Here is an 18,778-nt window from a genome sequence, read left to right on the forward strand (position 1 = left end):
AAGGTGCTGATATTTTCCCTTTTCATTAAAAGCACAAACATATGACGTATGAAAAATTCATAATGAGAATCAGTGGTGAGACAGCCAAAGTAAAAAAACAGAAGATACCATGGAAGTCTCGTTACATACTGTAAAGTGAGGAAGTGACAGGGGGCCTGTTACGGTGAAAACCAAAAGCAAACGTCCTACGAAATGCATCACTAGTATAGAAATTCACTTACAAATAAGGCTTAAGTTTCCTTTAGAAAGAAACTCAGCCTTTTCAGTCAATAGGCTAAACAGAATTGGGATAAAAATACCACATCCAGACTTCATTTATACCGTACTGCAGTAATTAGAAGGAAGGAGAAAGTGTCCTCTGGTGGAGCAGGCAGGGGAGCAGTGTGCTCTTCCTGGGCTTTGGCACAAGAGCCCTTGGAAATGCAGAATGTTTTCTGACTGTGGCTCTACTTTAGAATACATCAGATTGACCAAGGGATAATTCACAAAAAGCTTTGAAAGAAAAGGATGAAAGAGGAAACTATTAACTATTGGAAGAGTTACTTTAACAAAAAACAAGGCAGCTATCCCAGGATGTGCTCTGCCTTTTTCTTGAGAGAACTCGAAATATGGGAAAATGCAATATTCCAAAAAAATGTTCCTGGTTGTTTCAGACTGAATTTGAGAGAGACGGAATCTCACAGATCTCCAAACAAGCACTCTGTGTGCTTCTTAACTGCAATTATTGCTTACTTTTCCCCCTGGTTCATCACAGATCATGACTCTTTCCTTTAGCAATAGTAGCTATGTCTATATATCATAAATAGTTTTTCCTTAGTAATATACAAGAATTTTCAAGTCTCTAAACCACTATGTATCAGCAGTCTCACAAGAGGAAAGCTTATTCCATAGTCTCTTCCTTCCCTTCCCTAAATATCTGTAACTGATCACTAACACAGAAGGATGTTCAGCTGGATGAATCATTGGAGTGAACTAATACTGCACTTCTTTATCATTTTCCAGCCCAGGGCAATAGGTTTTTATGCCTATCCAGACTTGCTAAGGGGTTAAAACAAATGATCACTCCTGGATTTTTTTTCTTTCAATCTGCAGAAATTTGTGAGTAGACATAACAACTTAAAAGATAGCGAGAAAATAGAAAAAAATCAAAACAGTATTTTGCTGCCACAATAAAGTTTATTTTGGACAAAGCTTGGCCATAACCAAAAAAGCCAGCTATTTAATCAGACTCTATTTTCCAGCAGTTAAATACTTTTTTCTCTTCCAGGTATCTTACGACAAAGTTTCCACTCTGTTTTGCCAAAATGCAAAAATGTGTTGGAATCTATTCTGTGCCCTAACTGTGTTAAATAAGGAAGCAAAACAGAAATTAGTCATTTGTGCAGCTCAGAGACTTTCTTTGAGTAATCCCTTTCCAGGTCAAGTTCACAGCACTCAGCATTAGCAACACTGGATGCAATGATGGACAGTGGAAGCAAATAGCCCAAGTCTCAATGGCTCTTAATCTTTAACTTGTAAACAAAGCAAATAAATACAGAGGTTAATGAAAATGATTACTGGGGTTGATAATGTCATCTTCACAATTTGAAAACTATGAGTTATAAAATAATTACTTGCACAGAAAGCCATGTAACCTTAACCAATATTAAATAACATCAGTTCAGATGAAATGAATATGTAAAACTCACTCTCACTGCACTTGGTCATAATACAACAAGTATGTTAATAAAAGTGCTTCCTTCTAATGCTACATCCTATAAACAGACATACACTCTGCAATAACTGACATGTTTTATTGCTAACCAATTCAGGGAGAGAAAGTTGAGGAATTGTCTAGCCTGGAGATGAATGATCCACTTGAACTTCATCTGAAATTCCTTAAATCTCTTACTAATAGGAATTGCAGTAAGCATTTAAAAAATGCTAAAGAAAGTAAGCATCACTTGTGCAACCATGGATAGCACTTAATTATGAGAGTTAAACCCATCACTTAAGTCCATTTATAAGCACCAAAGCAAAGCAGATAAGGAGACTTATCACTGATTATTTTCCAGGTACCTGTGATTCAAACAGCAGATAGAACATTTTTCTTTTGCAAGTATACACAGACACCTGATGAACCTCCAAAATTGAAGAGAGCCCATGGAATATTTAAAATTCACAGTACAGAGTACTGAGCAATACAGCAAGCATCATTACAAACAAAATTCTAACTCTGCACTACCATTTATAAGACGTATGAATTCTTCAGGATACTTTCTTCTATCTCAGGATCAGTGACACCGCTTTCAGGGTTCTGGTATTCTGTCTAAATCCAGCTTTCTGAAATTCAGCGTCCTGCGGTGAAACAGACTTTTAAACCAATATGCATCCTCCCCCTGCTGCTTGCTCTTTATTACAGTTTTATCCTGAAGTTACATCAGGTTTTGTAAACTCTTATGGAAGGTTATAAATGTGCTGTCTGTCAGACAAAGTTTCAGCTGGTTTCTGACATCATACCTTGAGTTACTTGGAAGAGTAACTCACTGACTCTCCTGAATGCGTTAACAGAGAACATACAGTCAAATAAACAAACATTTATACGGCCATATTTATAAAAGTATTTTGTGGAAAACTTAAAAGAGGTATTTGATTAGGAGAAATAGATAAATGTCAGTGCAAATAAATCATGAAAAGGTACTGCCTTAGTCATTGGTATCAGTAAAAAAAATTCATGTTGATCTAATAGTACCCTGGTTCCCAGAACATCGTTATATTTCTGCAAGAAGTTTCACTTTAAGGGAAAAGTTTGTTGGCCAATTCATCAGTCATCAGCACTAGAAACCAAAAGAAACCACTAGAAACCACTCCTGGCCTTTGATCTCTCAAATCCTTAGAAGGCAAAAGCCTTCTAAGGGGTCAGCATAAATCCTCCAGAAAATAAGTATATTTGGGGTTTTTTAGGCGTGTTTTGATTTCACAGCCCTCAACTTGTACTTCTGAGCACTTCTGTTCTCATTTTCTGGAGAAAAAATAAAAAAATTAAAAAAAAAAAAGGGAAACATCCTGAAATATTCCTGTACAGCAGAATGTTTAAAATCAATGTCATTTCCTTCTCAGCATCACCCACCCTCAGCGGCAACTTGCTCAGTCAAACAGCAGGGAAGTGAAAGCTTCCAAAATAGGAGGTTTCATTATAAGAATTGATGCTTTCCGTAGCCCTGAGTGAGAGTGACTAACATAAAAACAGACACCAGTGCTGTATTTTGAAATTAAAGGAAGTTTTAGACCTACTTTATTTGTTAGAGGGAAAACCTACATATTGCAGTTTGATTTTTCCAGCAAATGTCACTACAGCCTTTTAGAAAATTATAAAGTTATTCTAGCTTTTTTTTTTTTAATTATTTATCAAGAGAAACTTTGAATGTTCTGAAAGATCCAAGTCAATCCAACCATCTGCTCATTCTACTGTATAATTTAAAATTTTGTTTTAAGGAAAATGAAGGAAAATAATACTATGTGACAGGGAGTTGCTGGAAAATAAAAGACACGTAAGCAGGCTTATCTTGAGACATGTAAGCAGGCTTATGTTGCACTCAGTTTAAAGAAAATTGGTGAAGTATAAAGGAAATATTCTCAAAGATAAGAAGTGAACCTACTTCCAGCGAAGAAAAGTTCATAGCAATAGTTGTCAGGAACAGACCTGCAGCACAACCTGTCAAACTAAAGTTCAAGATAAATCCAGGATCTACTCTAGCATGAGTTGCACAAAAAAAGTTGATGCCAAAATAACACAGCAGGATTAGAAACTGCCTGCACACCTGCTATTCAACAAAGGTCAGAATTCAAGCACTGATTAGTTTATGCTGCTGCACGGATAACTGATGAGCACCCGGAGGATTTCGGTAAGGTAATTAAAATATTGCAAGAGCATGGGCCAGGGCAAACTGCAGCAAAGCTGATTTTTTTACTGACCCCAGCACTGGGAATTTTAAATTGTTTCTCGCGTTCTCTTCTGTCCGTGTAAGACTATTAAAGCTGTACCAGAAGCTCCTTATCCTTAAAGTACAACTTAATTCCTCTAAACACTTCTCCGCAGGGCCCAAAACATGGCTAAACTTCAACACATTCAGCGAGGCACAAGAAACAAAATTTCATGTGACTAAATGAAACACCAGAGGTAATCAGCCGAGGACTCCCTAGCGAATGGAGAGCTAAACAATATGGTCAGTGAAATGTAGGATATGATTCACTTCATCCTACAGTTGTCTAAAATTACACAGATGAATCACACCCTGAAAGTGCCTGCTTTTCTGCTGTTTACAGAGAGCACCAGCAGACACAGACCGCAGATGATGGCTGTGTGTGATGAGCGCTGTCCCTGCCAACCACCTTCAGTGCATTGACAGCAGAATCATCCCAGGGGGGAAAAGAGCCCAAAGTGCTGCCTGGGGACTGGCTGTCCTTGGGAAGGGATGCGGCAAGGAGGAAAGAAAGGGAGGGAAGGATGAATGGCTGTGCAAATTTTATAAAATTTTAGTGCCAAGAAGGACCCCTCCATAGAGCAAACTTAAGCCTGCTATCAACAGAGCAGCTAAGAGCAACTGATTGAACATCTCCATCCATACAGCATATGCTGGCATTACCACAACTTGGATCACCTGTCTGAGTATGCACTGAGCCAACTGGCATAAGGAAGAAGATCAACTTGTGTAAAAGGAGACAGCAGACTTGAGCTGCATCTTTCTGCAATGGTAAGATGCTAGACCAGCAAAAAGAGACAAATGCCATTTCTTCCCCAAGTTCAAAGGAGAAAAATCAGTCACGAGAACATGCAATGTAGCAAAGGGCAAACAGAAGAAAGCTGAAGTGTGAGGTCGTGTGCAAGAAACAATGGAAAAAGACTTGCACACGTTGCTAGGTCACCAGTGCCAAGAGAGAACAAGAATTGATTTTATAAACAATCAGATACTAGCTTTAGAATCCATGTTTGTATCTGTATTTTACGTGTTAAGTCGTATGCTGAAAGTACATATTTAAACCTATTCAGTGCCATGCAATGCTTCACTATCAATATTTGGCTAAGCCTTCAAGTTTTGTGGCATAATACAGGAAGGAAATCTGCTGGTTTCTAAAACATACAAATGCAGTAGTGAAGATAAAACAATCCAATTATTCGGAAAGATTTCAGCAGAATAGGTAAGTGACCAATTTTATCTAAAAACTTACTAAAACATGAAGTGGGATTTCTTATATACCAAGTGCTAAAGTTGAGCACTTAATTAGACTGTCAAATCTAGGAGGACCAGAAGCAGATTAAACTTTGGATACTTATACAGAGTGATCAGACACTGCAGTGCAAAGGAAAGATTAGATGATCATAACTAATCTAAGTTTTAATTAAAATTTAAAAGCAGACAGGTTTTGCAGTGCCCACAAGGGAGAAAAAGCTGTGCTCCAGCAAGATGAGTTCAGACATACTTTTCTCATTTAGGAACTGAATTTGGTATTCTTTCTAACGTTATTCTGTCTAAATTCTCCCATTTTGTGCAACTTACACGGAGAGCCACACTCCATTTGTATTTATTGACTGGTGGAATTACCTCATGGGTCAATAAGAACGTACTAAGTAGTTTTCAGTTCTGATTAATACTGCCCTGAATTTGAAATCATTGTAATACTCCATGAGTATTCTCTGCACCCCGATCAAGATTGCAGACAATGTACAAAGTTCATTTTGGTGGATGGAAGGGAAAGAACACAGTATCACCAATTCTCCCACATAGATGCAAACACATATTAATGCCTAATCTTGCAGAGATTTTCCAATAGACATTGAGGGTAATGACAGAGATAAAACTCAAAACATAAGATAATGCATTTCCCTTCCTATTTAGGGCTGATTGACTTAGTCATTAGGATTTCATTAGGCGGTCAGTTAAACCTTCTTCTATTTCTAAATGGCTTCCAACTCATTTCTGACTTCTGTAAACATATTCATTATTCATATGTATTTTATGAAGTGTTTAGGTGAACAATTTTAAACTTAATGAATTTTTTCTGTTTCTTTTCCTCCTGAGAGTCAGTGGCTCAAATCACAGAGAATCAACCCTAACAAACATTTCAAGCACGCACTTATACTTCATTTGAGTTAGTATATGTAAAGCTTTTTCTGGTAGGAAGAAAAATATGTGAGGTTAGAAATCAATGAAAGATGAACATCAAGTTTTGTTTAAAGAGTCTAAGTGCTGTTTTTAAAGGCAAAAAATCCAAAGCTTTAAAATTCTGTCTTTTATAGAAAATAAAATCTCAGAGTCTGGCCTTTCAGCACTTCATTCAATGTTAATTCTTTGAATTACATGTTAAACATTCCACATAAGGACAACACAAGAATTAATTATACCATAACCACACTAGTAATTTCTCACAGTCTTTTTCACTATGCACAGATAAGCAACAGTGCATATTGGTCATTTACCATGAAGGACACAAGCTGACAGCTCTCGGTGAAGATGGACATGGAATTTAAAGTTTGCAAAAAACACCCTGTCAAAAGATCTCACTTCGCAAATACAGCAATAAATGGCAACATAACAGCTACTCGAAAACAGGAAAAAATCTTTTGCAAAATGTATAATAGTCTCAGCTAAGGAATAGCAAATCACCTGGAAACTCAGAGAAACTCAGACTGTTGTTTAGTCAAGACATAACAAACTGGAATCAGTTTCAAGTTGTACAAGTGGGTTTGTAAAGTAACAAGCACAAGTGCCATCTGTCACAGTGGGTGACCTTCATCCTATTAATTTACTCCTCAACAGACTTTTTATCACCTTGTGGTCATTTCTTATTCAAGTGCAGTAAGGATATTCCAATGGGTTACTGATTAGGCACTTAGAACACTGAAGGAAAAAAATAGCAGAAGAACATTATTAAGCAGAATTGAAAGATTATTGAATTGAATTGAGAATTGAATTGTTGGCAAAGACTAACATATCTTTGTCACTGTTAGATCTTTTATATTTTTAACATTTTAGTTGTGCAAAGTTGAGCAGTGTTATCCTACCTAGAAGGGTAGGTGACCCTTACTGGGACCAAACCCGACTCACTCCAAATCAGTTGCTGCTTGTCATCTGGCCTCTCCCCCTCTCCCTCAACCCAGGAGCCTTTTTAGTCAATTGCTGTTGACATTTAATAAAAAAAAAACAAAGTGCGTGTTGGGGGAGGAAGTTGAGGAGGGTGGGAGGAGAGCAGCATTGTCAGTGTGTGAGCTCCCAGCCACACATCTAATTCAATCCTCTCAGCTCAGTTCTATGTTATTCCAGCATCTCACTTGCTGTCCCCTGACCATATAATCGCCCTGCATTTCCTGCGCTATTTGTGGTTCCTCTCCACATGTCCCAAATAACATTTTTGGTGTGTCAGCTAGGTAAAACAGGCTGGGTATGATCAACTCCAAAATAAAGTACAAAAAAAATGTACTGGCTGTAGCACTTGTATGTGACAGCCAGATGCTTCTAAACAAACAGGGTAACAGCAGACTTCTTCCCAGTCATGCTTTTTGCTCCTCCACTTAGCTAGAAACTTGCAAGAAGAGCATCTCATGATATCTATTGCACATAAGAACTTCAAGATTGGTACAATATTGTAGAAACTGGGAACGAACAAAAACTGCTAGAAGAGAAGGTGATAGATGGACAGAGTTCTTCTGTCTTTGGTAGTGCAGCTCTGTCAAAATAAGAGTAGTGAATATGGAGGAGTATCTAGAGACTCTTAATATGGCTCTCTAAGAATGCATCAAAGAACTAGTGGCTGCTCAGGCAGGAATTTTTGCTTCTTCATAAAAGCAAGCAGTAATAAAATAAAATTAAAAAAACAAACAAACAAAAAAACTAGAAAGAGCAAAAAGGTAAGTTTTTAAAATACTGAAGAACCAGCAACCCCAAATTTTCTTTGAGTCAGAATTTCTGCATTGTTGGCAGCCTGCAGGTAAAATAAGGAAAGGAAATTATCTAACTATGCTAAAGAAATGTGGAAATTACTACATTCAATAATAATAACAAAACAGAGGGAAGGTGAAAATGTAATAGCTATATGTTTGACAAATGGCAAGTCAACAAAGGAAGAATACTCATAGAATTCCTGAAGACTGGAGACATTTTCATTAAGCATTCAAGGGAGGTCTGTACAATGCTTAATTGGAAAACAGATAGCAAAAGGAATGGAAAACACAAAATGGGAGGAAGGTCTGTCATACAATTGTAAGACTGTGTTAGACTGCAGAAGAGAGCAGTGTGCAAATGTTGGAAGGAAAGAGGTGATATCATGAAAGAATATGAAGCCAAGTAGATTGAGATAAAAGCTGTAGATAAAAAGAAATGTAGTGAATTTAGAAATATAAGAGAAAAATAGAATAAACTTCCTAGTATTAAACAATTGAAGGTAAAGAAGAAAGTACCATCAGTGCAATGATAAAAACCAGCCTTATGTTGAATGGTAAATAGGCTATTTAGAAATATGGATTAATAGTCCAGAATGGCATAATAAATTTGTACCTGCTAGCTTTTTATGGACAGCTTTCAAAAGTTGCATTATTAAAGACAGAGCAACTAAAGAAATTATCTCATACTTCAGTTGGTATTTTCTGACATTCCAAGCATGAGAACAACGGATATGAACTGCAGTTTGATTACTGTTTTTTTAAAGAGTGCTTTTAGAATATTGTGTGCCCATATCACTTTAAGCCCAATGTGGACACAATCCAATGGTCCTGTGGGAGGTATTAACGTTTTTTAAAAACTGATCTAAGAGAATAAGAATAAAGTTCAGAGCTGCATGTGACATCATTAACAGGACAGCATGTTAATGAATAACCCAAATACAAAGACTTTCTGCTGTTGGGCTGTTAGTCCAACACTGAGAACAAGGCCATCCAAAGGAAGCCTGTGGAGCTTGCTCAGTTAAGTTCAGCAGAAATAAGAGATGACTTCAGTTTCTTCCATGGAAAGAAGAAACACAGACAGACTCCATATTTCAAAGATCACAAAGAGAACTGTGGAAGAGGCAACACGGCAAGCATAATAAAAAAGAGATCTTCGAAACAAAGGAGGCACGACAGGAATTGATCGTCAGCTTTTGATATTTGCATTGTATTATCTCTAATTTCTGTTTCCTTTCAGAAGAAGAGCTATAAAGTTATCTAGGCCATAAAATATTGGATACGTTCTGATCCCAGTCAGCAATTGTCACTGCTGGTTGACAGAAACATGACACAAAGGAGACAAGCAGACCTTTTCTCCTTTCTATCAAACATATTAGATAATGGGTTATTTTATCAAAAACACAAGTCAAAGCTTCAATCAATCATCATTTTAAACAAAAGAAATAGAATGCTATAGGGTTGACATATATATTGAAACAACATGCAAATGAAGCAAAATTTTAAAAAAAGTTGTACAACTGTCACACACAGAAATAAAACTAAATATTTCAAGTTTTCTTTTGTACTTGCAAAATCTTTCCCACAATAAATAGGATCTATTTTGCTCATATAAACAATTTTTGTAATGCCAACACATTATTCATAAAGACCAAGGTTTGTGAAGATCTAAAATATCAGAAGTGTTCTAGCATTTAACAAAGACAGGAATTATTTGCAACTTTTTCAGTTTTATTGCCCATTGAGCCAAAGAATTAAGGCAGTGTGACAGTGATACCAGGAGAAGGTAAATACATCCAGTCCCACTAGTGTTCCTCCAGTGTAGCATGTCATGGAGTTTATGCTTCAATTCCTGGCTTCAGCAACCATATAGGAGAAGAATTGCCAAGTACACTCCTGTCTGGAGCAAGCTGATGCCCAGGAAATTAATTGTAAATGCACTCCTCTATTCAAGTAAAACATTCTTTCCCCAAAAAACCAATACTAGAGTTTTTATTCCTTTACATCAGTATACATATCTTAAGAAAAACCCGCCTTCTCCCACGTCACTTGGGTTCAGCTTTCTATATACCTCCATAATGATGTGGTGCTGACCTTACAAACACATGCAAAGTCTACATAATTCTTTTAAAGTTTACTTCTAAATTAAACTTATGAAAGCTCACTTTCAAATCTATTTGTTACTGTTGCAATAACAAATTATATTTTTTTCTAATTTTCCCTGAAAAATAGTCCCAACTGAAATATTTAGCAACTGTTCTGTAATTCACAAGCAACGTGACAAGTCACATTCATTTTAATTTTCAAGTTAACTGACTGTATGTCATTTTAGTTTTTAAAATGAATTTGCTATAGGAGTATAAAATTATTTCTAGCAAAGTTATATATTAATTACCTTACATTTAACAGGCTAAGAAGGAATTTAGCTCAAATACTTCTTCCTCCCTGTCAAGATCTTCCTGGGTTACAAAGAAGACAAAGAAGTGGGAAAAGTGCTATTTTTTCCAAATATATTTTGAATCTGCTGTCTATCTTCACAACCCATGATATCCATCCTGCTGAGAATGAATTAAAAAGTGCATCCCACTTTTTAGTTATCCTAACAACACTGTTGATAGTCAAATACCTTTAGAAGTACTGGTTTCCAAACAGTATAAAAGAAATTGCTTCTCTTGAAAGTAAGGTTTAGAACAAGGCATTACAGCAAAAAGTAGCAACAAGCATAGTCCAGAGCATTAGAAATGGCTGCAGCTTAGGTAAGCAAAATAAGAAATACGCGTGTGATTGTTTTGTTCAAACAGACAAATGTTCAGTCAAAATGGTTCCTTGGCAATTTAGAATCATAGGTTCTAAAAACAGAAGACAAACACTGAACTACTGATTTTTAGTGCAAAATGCCTTGTTTCTAATAGTCAGTCTCCTGTAGAACAATGCTAGAAACTGTCTCCATGGGGCATATAAATACAAAAACAGGACTTCAGGCTCAGGGGAACCATTCCCAGCCAAGCATATAAAACTGAGAGGATTTAGCATGTGAAACGCTTCTGTGTGCTTGAACTTTCCTCATAATCCCCCAGACAGGCAGAGTGATTCTTCTAGAAGCAGAATCCTAAGATGGACATATGTCATGATCCTGTGCTCCAGTGCTTCAGGCTCCATCTCTGAACTCCTTCTTCTAGCAATGCTTATTTGCTATGGCACTGCACTTTACATGGTTAGTTGTACCAGATACGTATAGCACCACTTTGTCTGCTATTCTGTGATACAGAAACCATTCCATGAAAGACTTGGAGACCTGAGACTTTTTAGCCTGCAGAATATGGAGAGAAGAAGCTTATCAAAGCTTATCAGTAACTAAAGGGCAGGAATCAGATGGATGGGGCCAGGCTCTGTTCACTGGTGCCCTACAATAGGACAATGGGCAACTGCACAAACTGGAACACAGGAAGTTCCAGATGAACATGAGTGACAGAGCATTAGAACAGGCTGCCCGGAGAGGTTGTAGAGTCTCCTCTGGAGATATTCAAAACCCACCTGGACACCTACCTGTGCAACCTACTGTAGGGAACTGCTTTTGCAGGGGATTGAACTAGATGACATCCAGAGATTCCTTCTAACCCCTAGGATTTTGTATGCAATCCCCTCTTGGAATAAGCAAGTTCAGAAATACAAATGTCTACTTCTATTATTGCATTTGCTCAGACTTCAAGTACTATTTATGTACTACACTTGAGTTATTATGCACCACTTATCTCACTTACCATGCTTCTAGTCTAAGAGATCAGTATGAACATAAATGTTTCCCCAGTCTTACTAAGAATCTTAGCAAGTGATGTGATAGTTTTGCCTTCATGGTAGCATTGCTGGGACAAAAGGAACACAAAAAAAATTTATAATCCATTTCACTAAGAAAACAAAAATTGCACATTTAAACTCAAGTAGGGGAATATAGGAGCGTATGGTTGATTTGTCATTTCTGGCATATTCCAAGCAGCATCACTTCCTGGACTGGACAAGGAAGACAAAGATCTGCGCACCCATAAGGATAAGTATTTCCAGTTCCTTTAGCACTACTCATTCACTCCTCTGGTAGTACTTATTCCTGGTAATCTTTCAATTGCCTTTCCCAGTGTTTTTGTCCTATCCGAACAGCATTCTTTTGATTGTTCTATCTATCAGACAATGAGAAATGTTTTAGCTCCTCATAAATCATCAGCTATAGCACCACCAGTTGCACAAGGTGGTTTATCATGATGTTTCAGCAACTGTGAGAAGGGCTTTTCCCACACAGAATCTCACATTTGTGAAAGTGGTATCTTCAGAAAATCTTATTCATGAAGGTATTTTGAAAGATTTGACAGAATCAAGGACAGTCGGAGTAAAAACATCAAGAAGGATATTTGAATGCCAACAGATCATTTCTTTAGGAAACGATCCAAAATTCCAAGTAATTTAATTCTATCACCAGTTACCAAATACACTTAATGTGTAAAGAAGACAAAGAACTATATCATTATGAAACCTGAATTCAATTTTAGTCAAAGTCTTTTGTTAAAGAGATTAGGTGTCAGTCACCTAAACTTGTCGCATGCTTCCGTATTGAGTAAACATTGTGAGATGGCAGAATCACAAATGAGATTTGCTATTCATATCATGTTGTCTTTTGTTTTACAGCACCTGACCACACAATCTTGCAATTTGGACCTTGATTCAAGTATAGGCATCACTCAGAAATGATGAGCAAAAAGAAAATGATGTAAATTCTATGAGATTTTCTTTTTTTTTTTTTTAAACTCTATGGGAATAGATGCAAACAGACTATTACTAAAAAAAAAAAAGAAAGAAAAAAGACATTTGGACATTTGTAATGTTGCTTGAAGGTATCAAGACGGAAAAAAAAAAAAAGAAAAAATGAGGCACATTAAAAATAAATAAACTCCATAAACCAGAAATTTCTCTCTAATGTATCTGGTACTTCACTGTATACACATCTAATATAATTAGAAAATGTTTTATTTAGATATTGTTGAAAGTTTTACTTATCTTGGAATCTAGAATATGGCCTTCCAAAAAGAACTTGTCCTGCTCTTTACAAAAAGGAGAAAACAGATGCTCTCCTGTCCCTTCTGGACCAGTTGGGCATCACTATGTGGAGCTTGCCAAAACTCCTTTGGAAAGGACAAGAACTTGGTAATATAATGATGAAGGAAATGAGACTTGAATAACATGCCTTTTCTGGAGAAATTGGCTGAAATATTTGAGTGAATTTGATACCTTGCTTATCTAAACTGCAGAAATGGTCATGATGTTTTGCACGTAATTTCCAGGAGAACAACATTAATTGTGCGAGTGTCCATCGCAGTCAGGGTATATGTCCTAAGGGCTGGCATCTGATAAGACCAGCAAACAGCAGTCATCCCTGAGCAATCTGATATGAGCAACCCATTAGTCTGATAGCCTATATTGATTTTACTCCTTCTGTTTTTCTGTCCTCGCTTCAGAATTTGCCAAGGATATTGAGAATAAAAAAAAAAAAAAAAAAAAAAAAAAGATTTTATTACATCAATCACTTTGAACAAGGGAATTATATTATCTCTTACGGATGTATTTAAGATTCTCATCACTGGGATGTCTACAGGCCACAAGAATAGTCTGCAAAAGTTTTAGATCAGTTCAAAGTATGAACACGTTTGTGTATGCACCTCTAAATGTCATGAGTGAAGAAAGATGAAAGTACTTTCATTCTTCATCATGGTTTCAATCTGTGTGTTCGTTGTCACTCTCTTTCTATGAATAAAACATGAGACAAGTCCAAATTTCAATGGCCAAGTTTCCTTCAAGTGGTTTATATCAGAGAAGCACAAAGTAGGAAGGCCCTCCTCAAATCAGTGGCACCGACCAAAATCTTATGGCAGACAGACTGATGGGGGCAGGTATTGACTTCAACATTATGTGAGATAGCCTGGGGTTCATCAGCCTCTCTGTATGCCTCTCCAGAAGGGTGAGATTTACTTGCAGATTTTCTGCCTTGTCTTACAACCCCATGGCAGAGTGGTAACACCATTTATGCATGAGATGAATTTGTCCCCCCTTCTTCACTGTATTCAAACACAGAGGTTTTCCACTCGTATCATATCGCCCTGACAAAACAGTATTTTCATAAACTTGCTTGCTTAATTCAGCTGTTAGACAATGACAAGTGAAATGTCTCAAGTACTACTCACACATGTCAAGCTAACAAGAGTTACTAAGTTTAATTCAGAGCTTGCCTCCTTTGCATGGGCTACTAGAGAGAACATTCTTTGAATCACCTAAATCAGTGCTTTCCAAACTAGAAATCCAATCCCCAGTATGATCATGAACTTCCAAGAGATCAGTTTTTTTCTTATAATCACACTTGGAGGATGCTAATACATCATGACTCATTTGTAAAGCAGTTTGGAACTGGAATCTGCTTAGGAACAAATACCCACAGCAGATGCAAGTGCAAAATTAACCATTTTAAGAATCCTTTAGGAACAGGTTTATAAAGATTTCGTGGTTCTGCAGCTGTTTCCAACAGAGGTATATTACATTATCTCTTACTTTATCCAGTTTTTTATTTATTAGCTCAAGTTATGTCATTCAGAGGTTAGAATACCCTTTTTCAGCTTTGAAAAGAGCAAAGAGATAAGCTTCAGAAGGATGAACAGAAATTAAAAGGAACACAGTAGGTGCTGCTTATAATGAAATCAGAGAAAATGGACTTAACTAAATCCATTGGAAAGTAAAGAATCCTTTCTAGATAACTAGATCTTGTGTGTTTTGTACATGTGCACCCTGAAATACACTGTGGTGCAAAAGCATATACAGCAGATTATTTTTCTTTCTTGATGATTTATTTATATGACACCAGCATTCACGGATGCCAAGATTTTATTATGTATAGCATCAATCACAAATACGCACTCTATAAGGAGGAAGCACCTCTCCTGAATGGCTTCATCAAACCTTCATTACAGATTCAGTGAGTCAGAAGGCTTTTTTACTTTTATAAAGTCAGCACCACTGGGCCTGGAACATATTGTGCTCAAAAGCTTCTGAAGATGTCACCATAGAAGAAGCACAAAGTAATTATAATCCTCAGTGCAACTAACTCTCAGTCCTGGGTTTTTACGATACCTCTGTGTGAAAGCTTCTCCAGGATGATCCTCAGGCGCTGAAGAGCAGGAGGTGAAATGTCATATTTGTATATGTCTCTCACTGGCACTCGCTGACATCTCCCAAATATTCCGTCTGCAGCAGAGAGAAAGAGGAAAAACATGCATTTCACTTTCTGAAAGTAAGAAATACTTCACGAGATGCGCATTTCCAATGTATCCTAATTATATACCGAAGGAACCTTTTAAAAGACGCTAAAAAGTTATCAAAGGACCACTGAAGTCATGAGGCAGGGTATTTTCTATCAAAATAAATAACTGCTGGAAACAGTATTATTTGGAAGAAGAGTCTACTGTATAAGTTATGAGTGCAGTTTATTTTATAAAGTTATTTCAGACTTCTGCCTCCCAAATCTTTTGATGTAAAAGTTCTTTACTGCCAGTTCAGTGGGAAAAAAATAATGTTCAGAGCCTACTATGTTGCAGATGAAAAGCACAGCAACCAGAAGTATAAATATTAATTTGCAGAAACTACGAGGAGTTACTGAAACATTTTTAATGCAGGAGCTGTGTGTTAGGCATTGGTAAATGAGAACTGAATCCATAATGGCTAGCAAAGGCTCATTTCAAGAAGTACTCTCTAATGAATGCAATAAAAGAAAGCTGCTCACAGAACAATGAGATATTAATGTGGCCTAATTTATTTAGCTCCATTCCATTTGTCTAAAATGACAGACTCTTCTCATCAATGTCTTTTCAAATCACACCTTCTAATTAATTTAGCTTCTTATTAGTCTTTATTTAGAGAATTGTTCATTTTGAGACAAGCTTCCTGTGTATGTGTGGGAGGAACAGGGAGTTCAAACATTCAAATTACCTTTCTCTCTTTCACACAAAAGACTAATTCAGAGCCTAGGTGCTTCACATGCAATCTGACCATCTGCAATCCTAGGCCTCTAAGAAAGTGGGTTCATTTATTGTTCTAAATAGTTTGGTTCCATACAGTGATCCAAAAGAAGCAATTTAAATGCAACAAGTTTAATTAGCAAAATATTCTGCAGCAGTACTAGTTTTAACACCATAATTACTTTTGCTCTGATATTATATCTATGCTGAAAGAGAAGAGCTACATCAGATTAGCAGAAAATAACAGTAAGTATTAATTTGCAAATGTCCATTACTTTCTCTGCTACTTCACAGAGCTAAAAGACTCCAAATGGAAACCACTGGCACAGCACAGCTGTTCACAAAACACAAATAATGGTATAGAAGAAAACAAACCAATCTAGGATGCAGAAAAAAATAGGCACTTTAGCCTTCACTGTTAAATAGAAATACCCAACTTAGGCTTTCTTTCTGATCCTCCTGCAACTTTCAACTACTAAATTAAAACTCCAAATTAAAAATTTACTTTTCACTCCTACTTTAATCTACAGACCTGGTTTGTTTTTCTGCTATAAGAGGCATAAAGCAGCATAACAGCAAATTAAACTAATCTGGGTGGAATATTGACGTCTCCATCAAATCCTGTTGCAGTTGGAAATGAGAAGTATTTAAATATCAGTCCCTTGTAAGTGGGTGGTAATGGGAACAAATAAGGTCCTGATTCTGAAACAGAGGAAATTTCAGTGTTTAAGAATAGGACTGTTCTAAATGAACGATTGGAAATAATGAGCTCTGTTTTGAAACACCACCACGACTGGCTACTAAAATTAGGACAAAATCTCTGTTTAAATAAACAATTAATATTCCATGATTTAAAGATAATATACCTTAAGCATAATTATAAAACTTGTCTTGCAGTCTGGAAAGCATTTATACTTCACCACAAACTAGACATTTTCATATAAAGTACTGTTTAAAGATATCTCAATGGCTATAAGAGCTCATTCATCCACAAGCTCTAAAAGAGGCCTACCTTCTTTTTCCTAAAAACAGTTTTGCAGAACCTTCAGATCACTGCCTCTGAATACAACAAAAACTATTTGCATCCTAAAATTTTCAATTAGCGTTCAATCAGCCTATCCAAACACACTGGGATTGCTTAGGGAGAAACTGCAAATTCTTTTGGCTTTTGTGCCTGAAATATGGGCACAATAAGGTTTAAAGAGGCTGCAGTCACAAACAGTGCTATGCTCTGCAAAACGCAGCACTGGGACAGCGGAGAAGGAGAGGAATGCCCCACAGAGCAGTAGCAAATACCATTGCTAAAGCAGGAGAATCTTTACAGTGGGGATTACAGTCGCACTGGAGTTGTGCGAACAGTGGATTTCATAGTTTGGTGCAGTAAAAAATATACATACACATTTCTCTATGACTTTGTATATGATAGCATGGTTTCTATGGCAAGATATGAAACGAAAATATTTAATTTCACATTGAGCTCACAGTTTTAAGGTTACTTCTTCAATAAACCTTGAAGTTGTGTATTTTACAAGGGAAAAAAGAGAAGGAGCAGTGAGTCCAACCCACTGCTCCACACAGCAGCACCCAAACCCAACCCTGTGTCTGAGAGTGGTGTCCCAACGCTCCCTGAGCTCCAGCACTTGGGGCTGTGCCCTCTGCCCTGGGCAGCCCATTCGACCACTCTGTGGCACAGCCTTTCCCTCACCCCCCGCTGCCCCTCCCCTGCCAGCTCCATGATATTCCCTCAGGCCCTGTCGCTGCCCCTTCGCTAACCTGTGAGGAGCTGCAGCCACCATGATGCCTCCCCTAAGCCTGCTCTGCTCTGTGCCCAACAAACCAAAGCACCTCAGTGCTCCTCATGTGCATCTTGACCTCCGGACCAAAGAGCAGCAAACAGCCCATCAAAAATGGAAACTGGAAAAGCATCCGGGTTTTATAGCTGTCATATGCTGGAGTAAGTTCAAGGCACGAGTGATGCTTTAATAATTGTTACCCAAAGAAAAGCACCGAAGGTCTACAGCCACAAAGGATGTGTTTGTAATGAGCTTAGATTAAAACTACTCTGAGAAAAAAGGTAATACGTGCGAGACATCTGCTCTTTACACATGCACAGAATGAGGAGAGGTTGGGAGGACCAATCAATATACACATATGGTTGCTATTAAAGTGCTATCATTTGCTAACCATTAGCAAAGAGTAGTCTCTGAAATTTCCATAGTAATGCTGTGTAAGTTATACTTAGACCTGGGAACATCTGTGCTGGCAGTATGGTAATGTTGTCTTTGAGACAGCTACTACATTTGTTTCCAAGGAAGAGATAAAAACATAGGAATAAGATACGCAAGGAAACAGTGAGATACCTCCTAAGTATTTAGCTATTTTGCTACTATTTTTACTATTTACGAAAGAATCCAAACATAATTTAAGAGCTCCTAATTAAAACCTTGCATTTTGACAAAGACATACTGCAGAATTAGATGTTAAAATGGAAAGACACAAATTTAACCCAAGCCAGGTACCCCTATAAGATCTAAAATACTTGCAGATAAACCTCTTTTATTAAAGACAATATCACAGGTCATCGTACACTGTCCTACTGAAGAACAAAAAAAAGAAGAAAAAAAAATCAGCTGATAAACAGGGAACAAGTCAAAACACAAGATCTAGAAGGATAACTTTTGAAGGAAGATTGTTAGCAAATGAAAAACTTCCATCTTCATTCATTATTATTCTTTTGCGATGAATTGTTGGATACTTGTGCCATTTGCTACCTGCTGAGAAAGGAAACACTACACTGTATTCATGACCAACACTGAGG

At 37.1% G+C, this 18,778-nt stretch overlaps 1 protein-coding gene across 6 annotated transcripts in view; it reads right to left on the reverse strand.

Moving 5' to 3' along the window:
- PTPRN2 (protein tyrosine phosphatase receptor type N2) overlaps window positions 1-18,778 on the reverse strand; it is a 617,090-nt gene that overhangs the window by 453,522 nt on the left and 144,790 nt on the right. For all 6 annotated transcript variants that reach the window (XM_048951018.1, XM_048951017.1, XM_048951019.1 and 3 more), the window contains exon 3: window positions 15,077-15,190. In XM_048951018.1, coding sequence (XP_048806975.1) covers window positions 15,077-15,190 — 114 coding nt within the window. The remainder of the gene's footprint in view (window positions 1-15,076; window positions 15,191-18,778) is intronic.

The sequence above is a fragment of the Lagopus muta genome, chromosome 7 (genome assembly GCF_023343835.1).
Source record: "Lagopus muta isolate bLagMut1 chromosome 7, bLagMut1 primary, whole genome shotgun sequence".
Classification (NCBI taxonomy): domain Eukaryota; kingdom Metazoa; phylum Chordata; class Aves; order Galliformes; family Phasianidae; genus Lagopus; species Lagopus muta.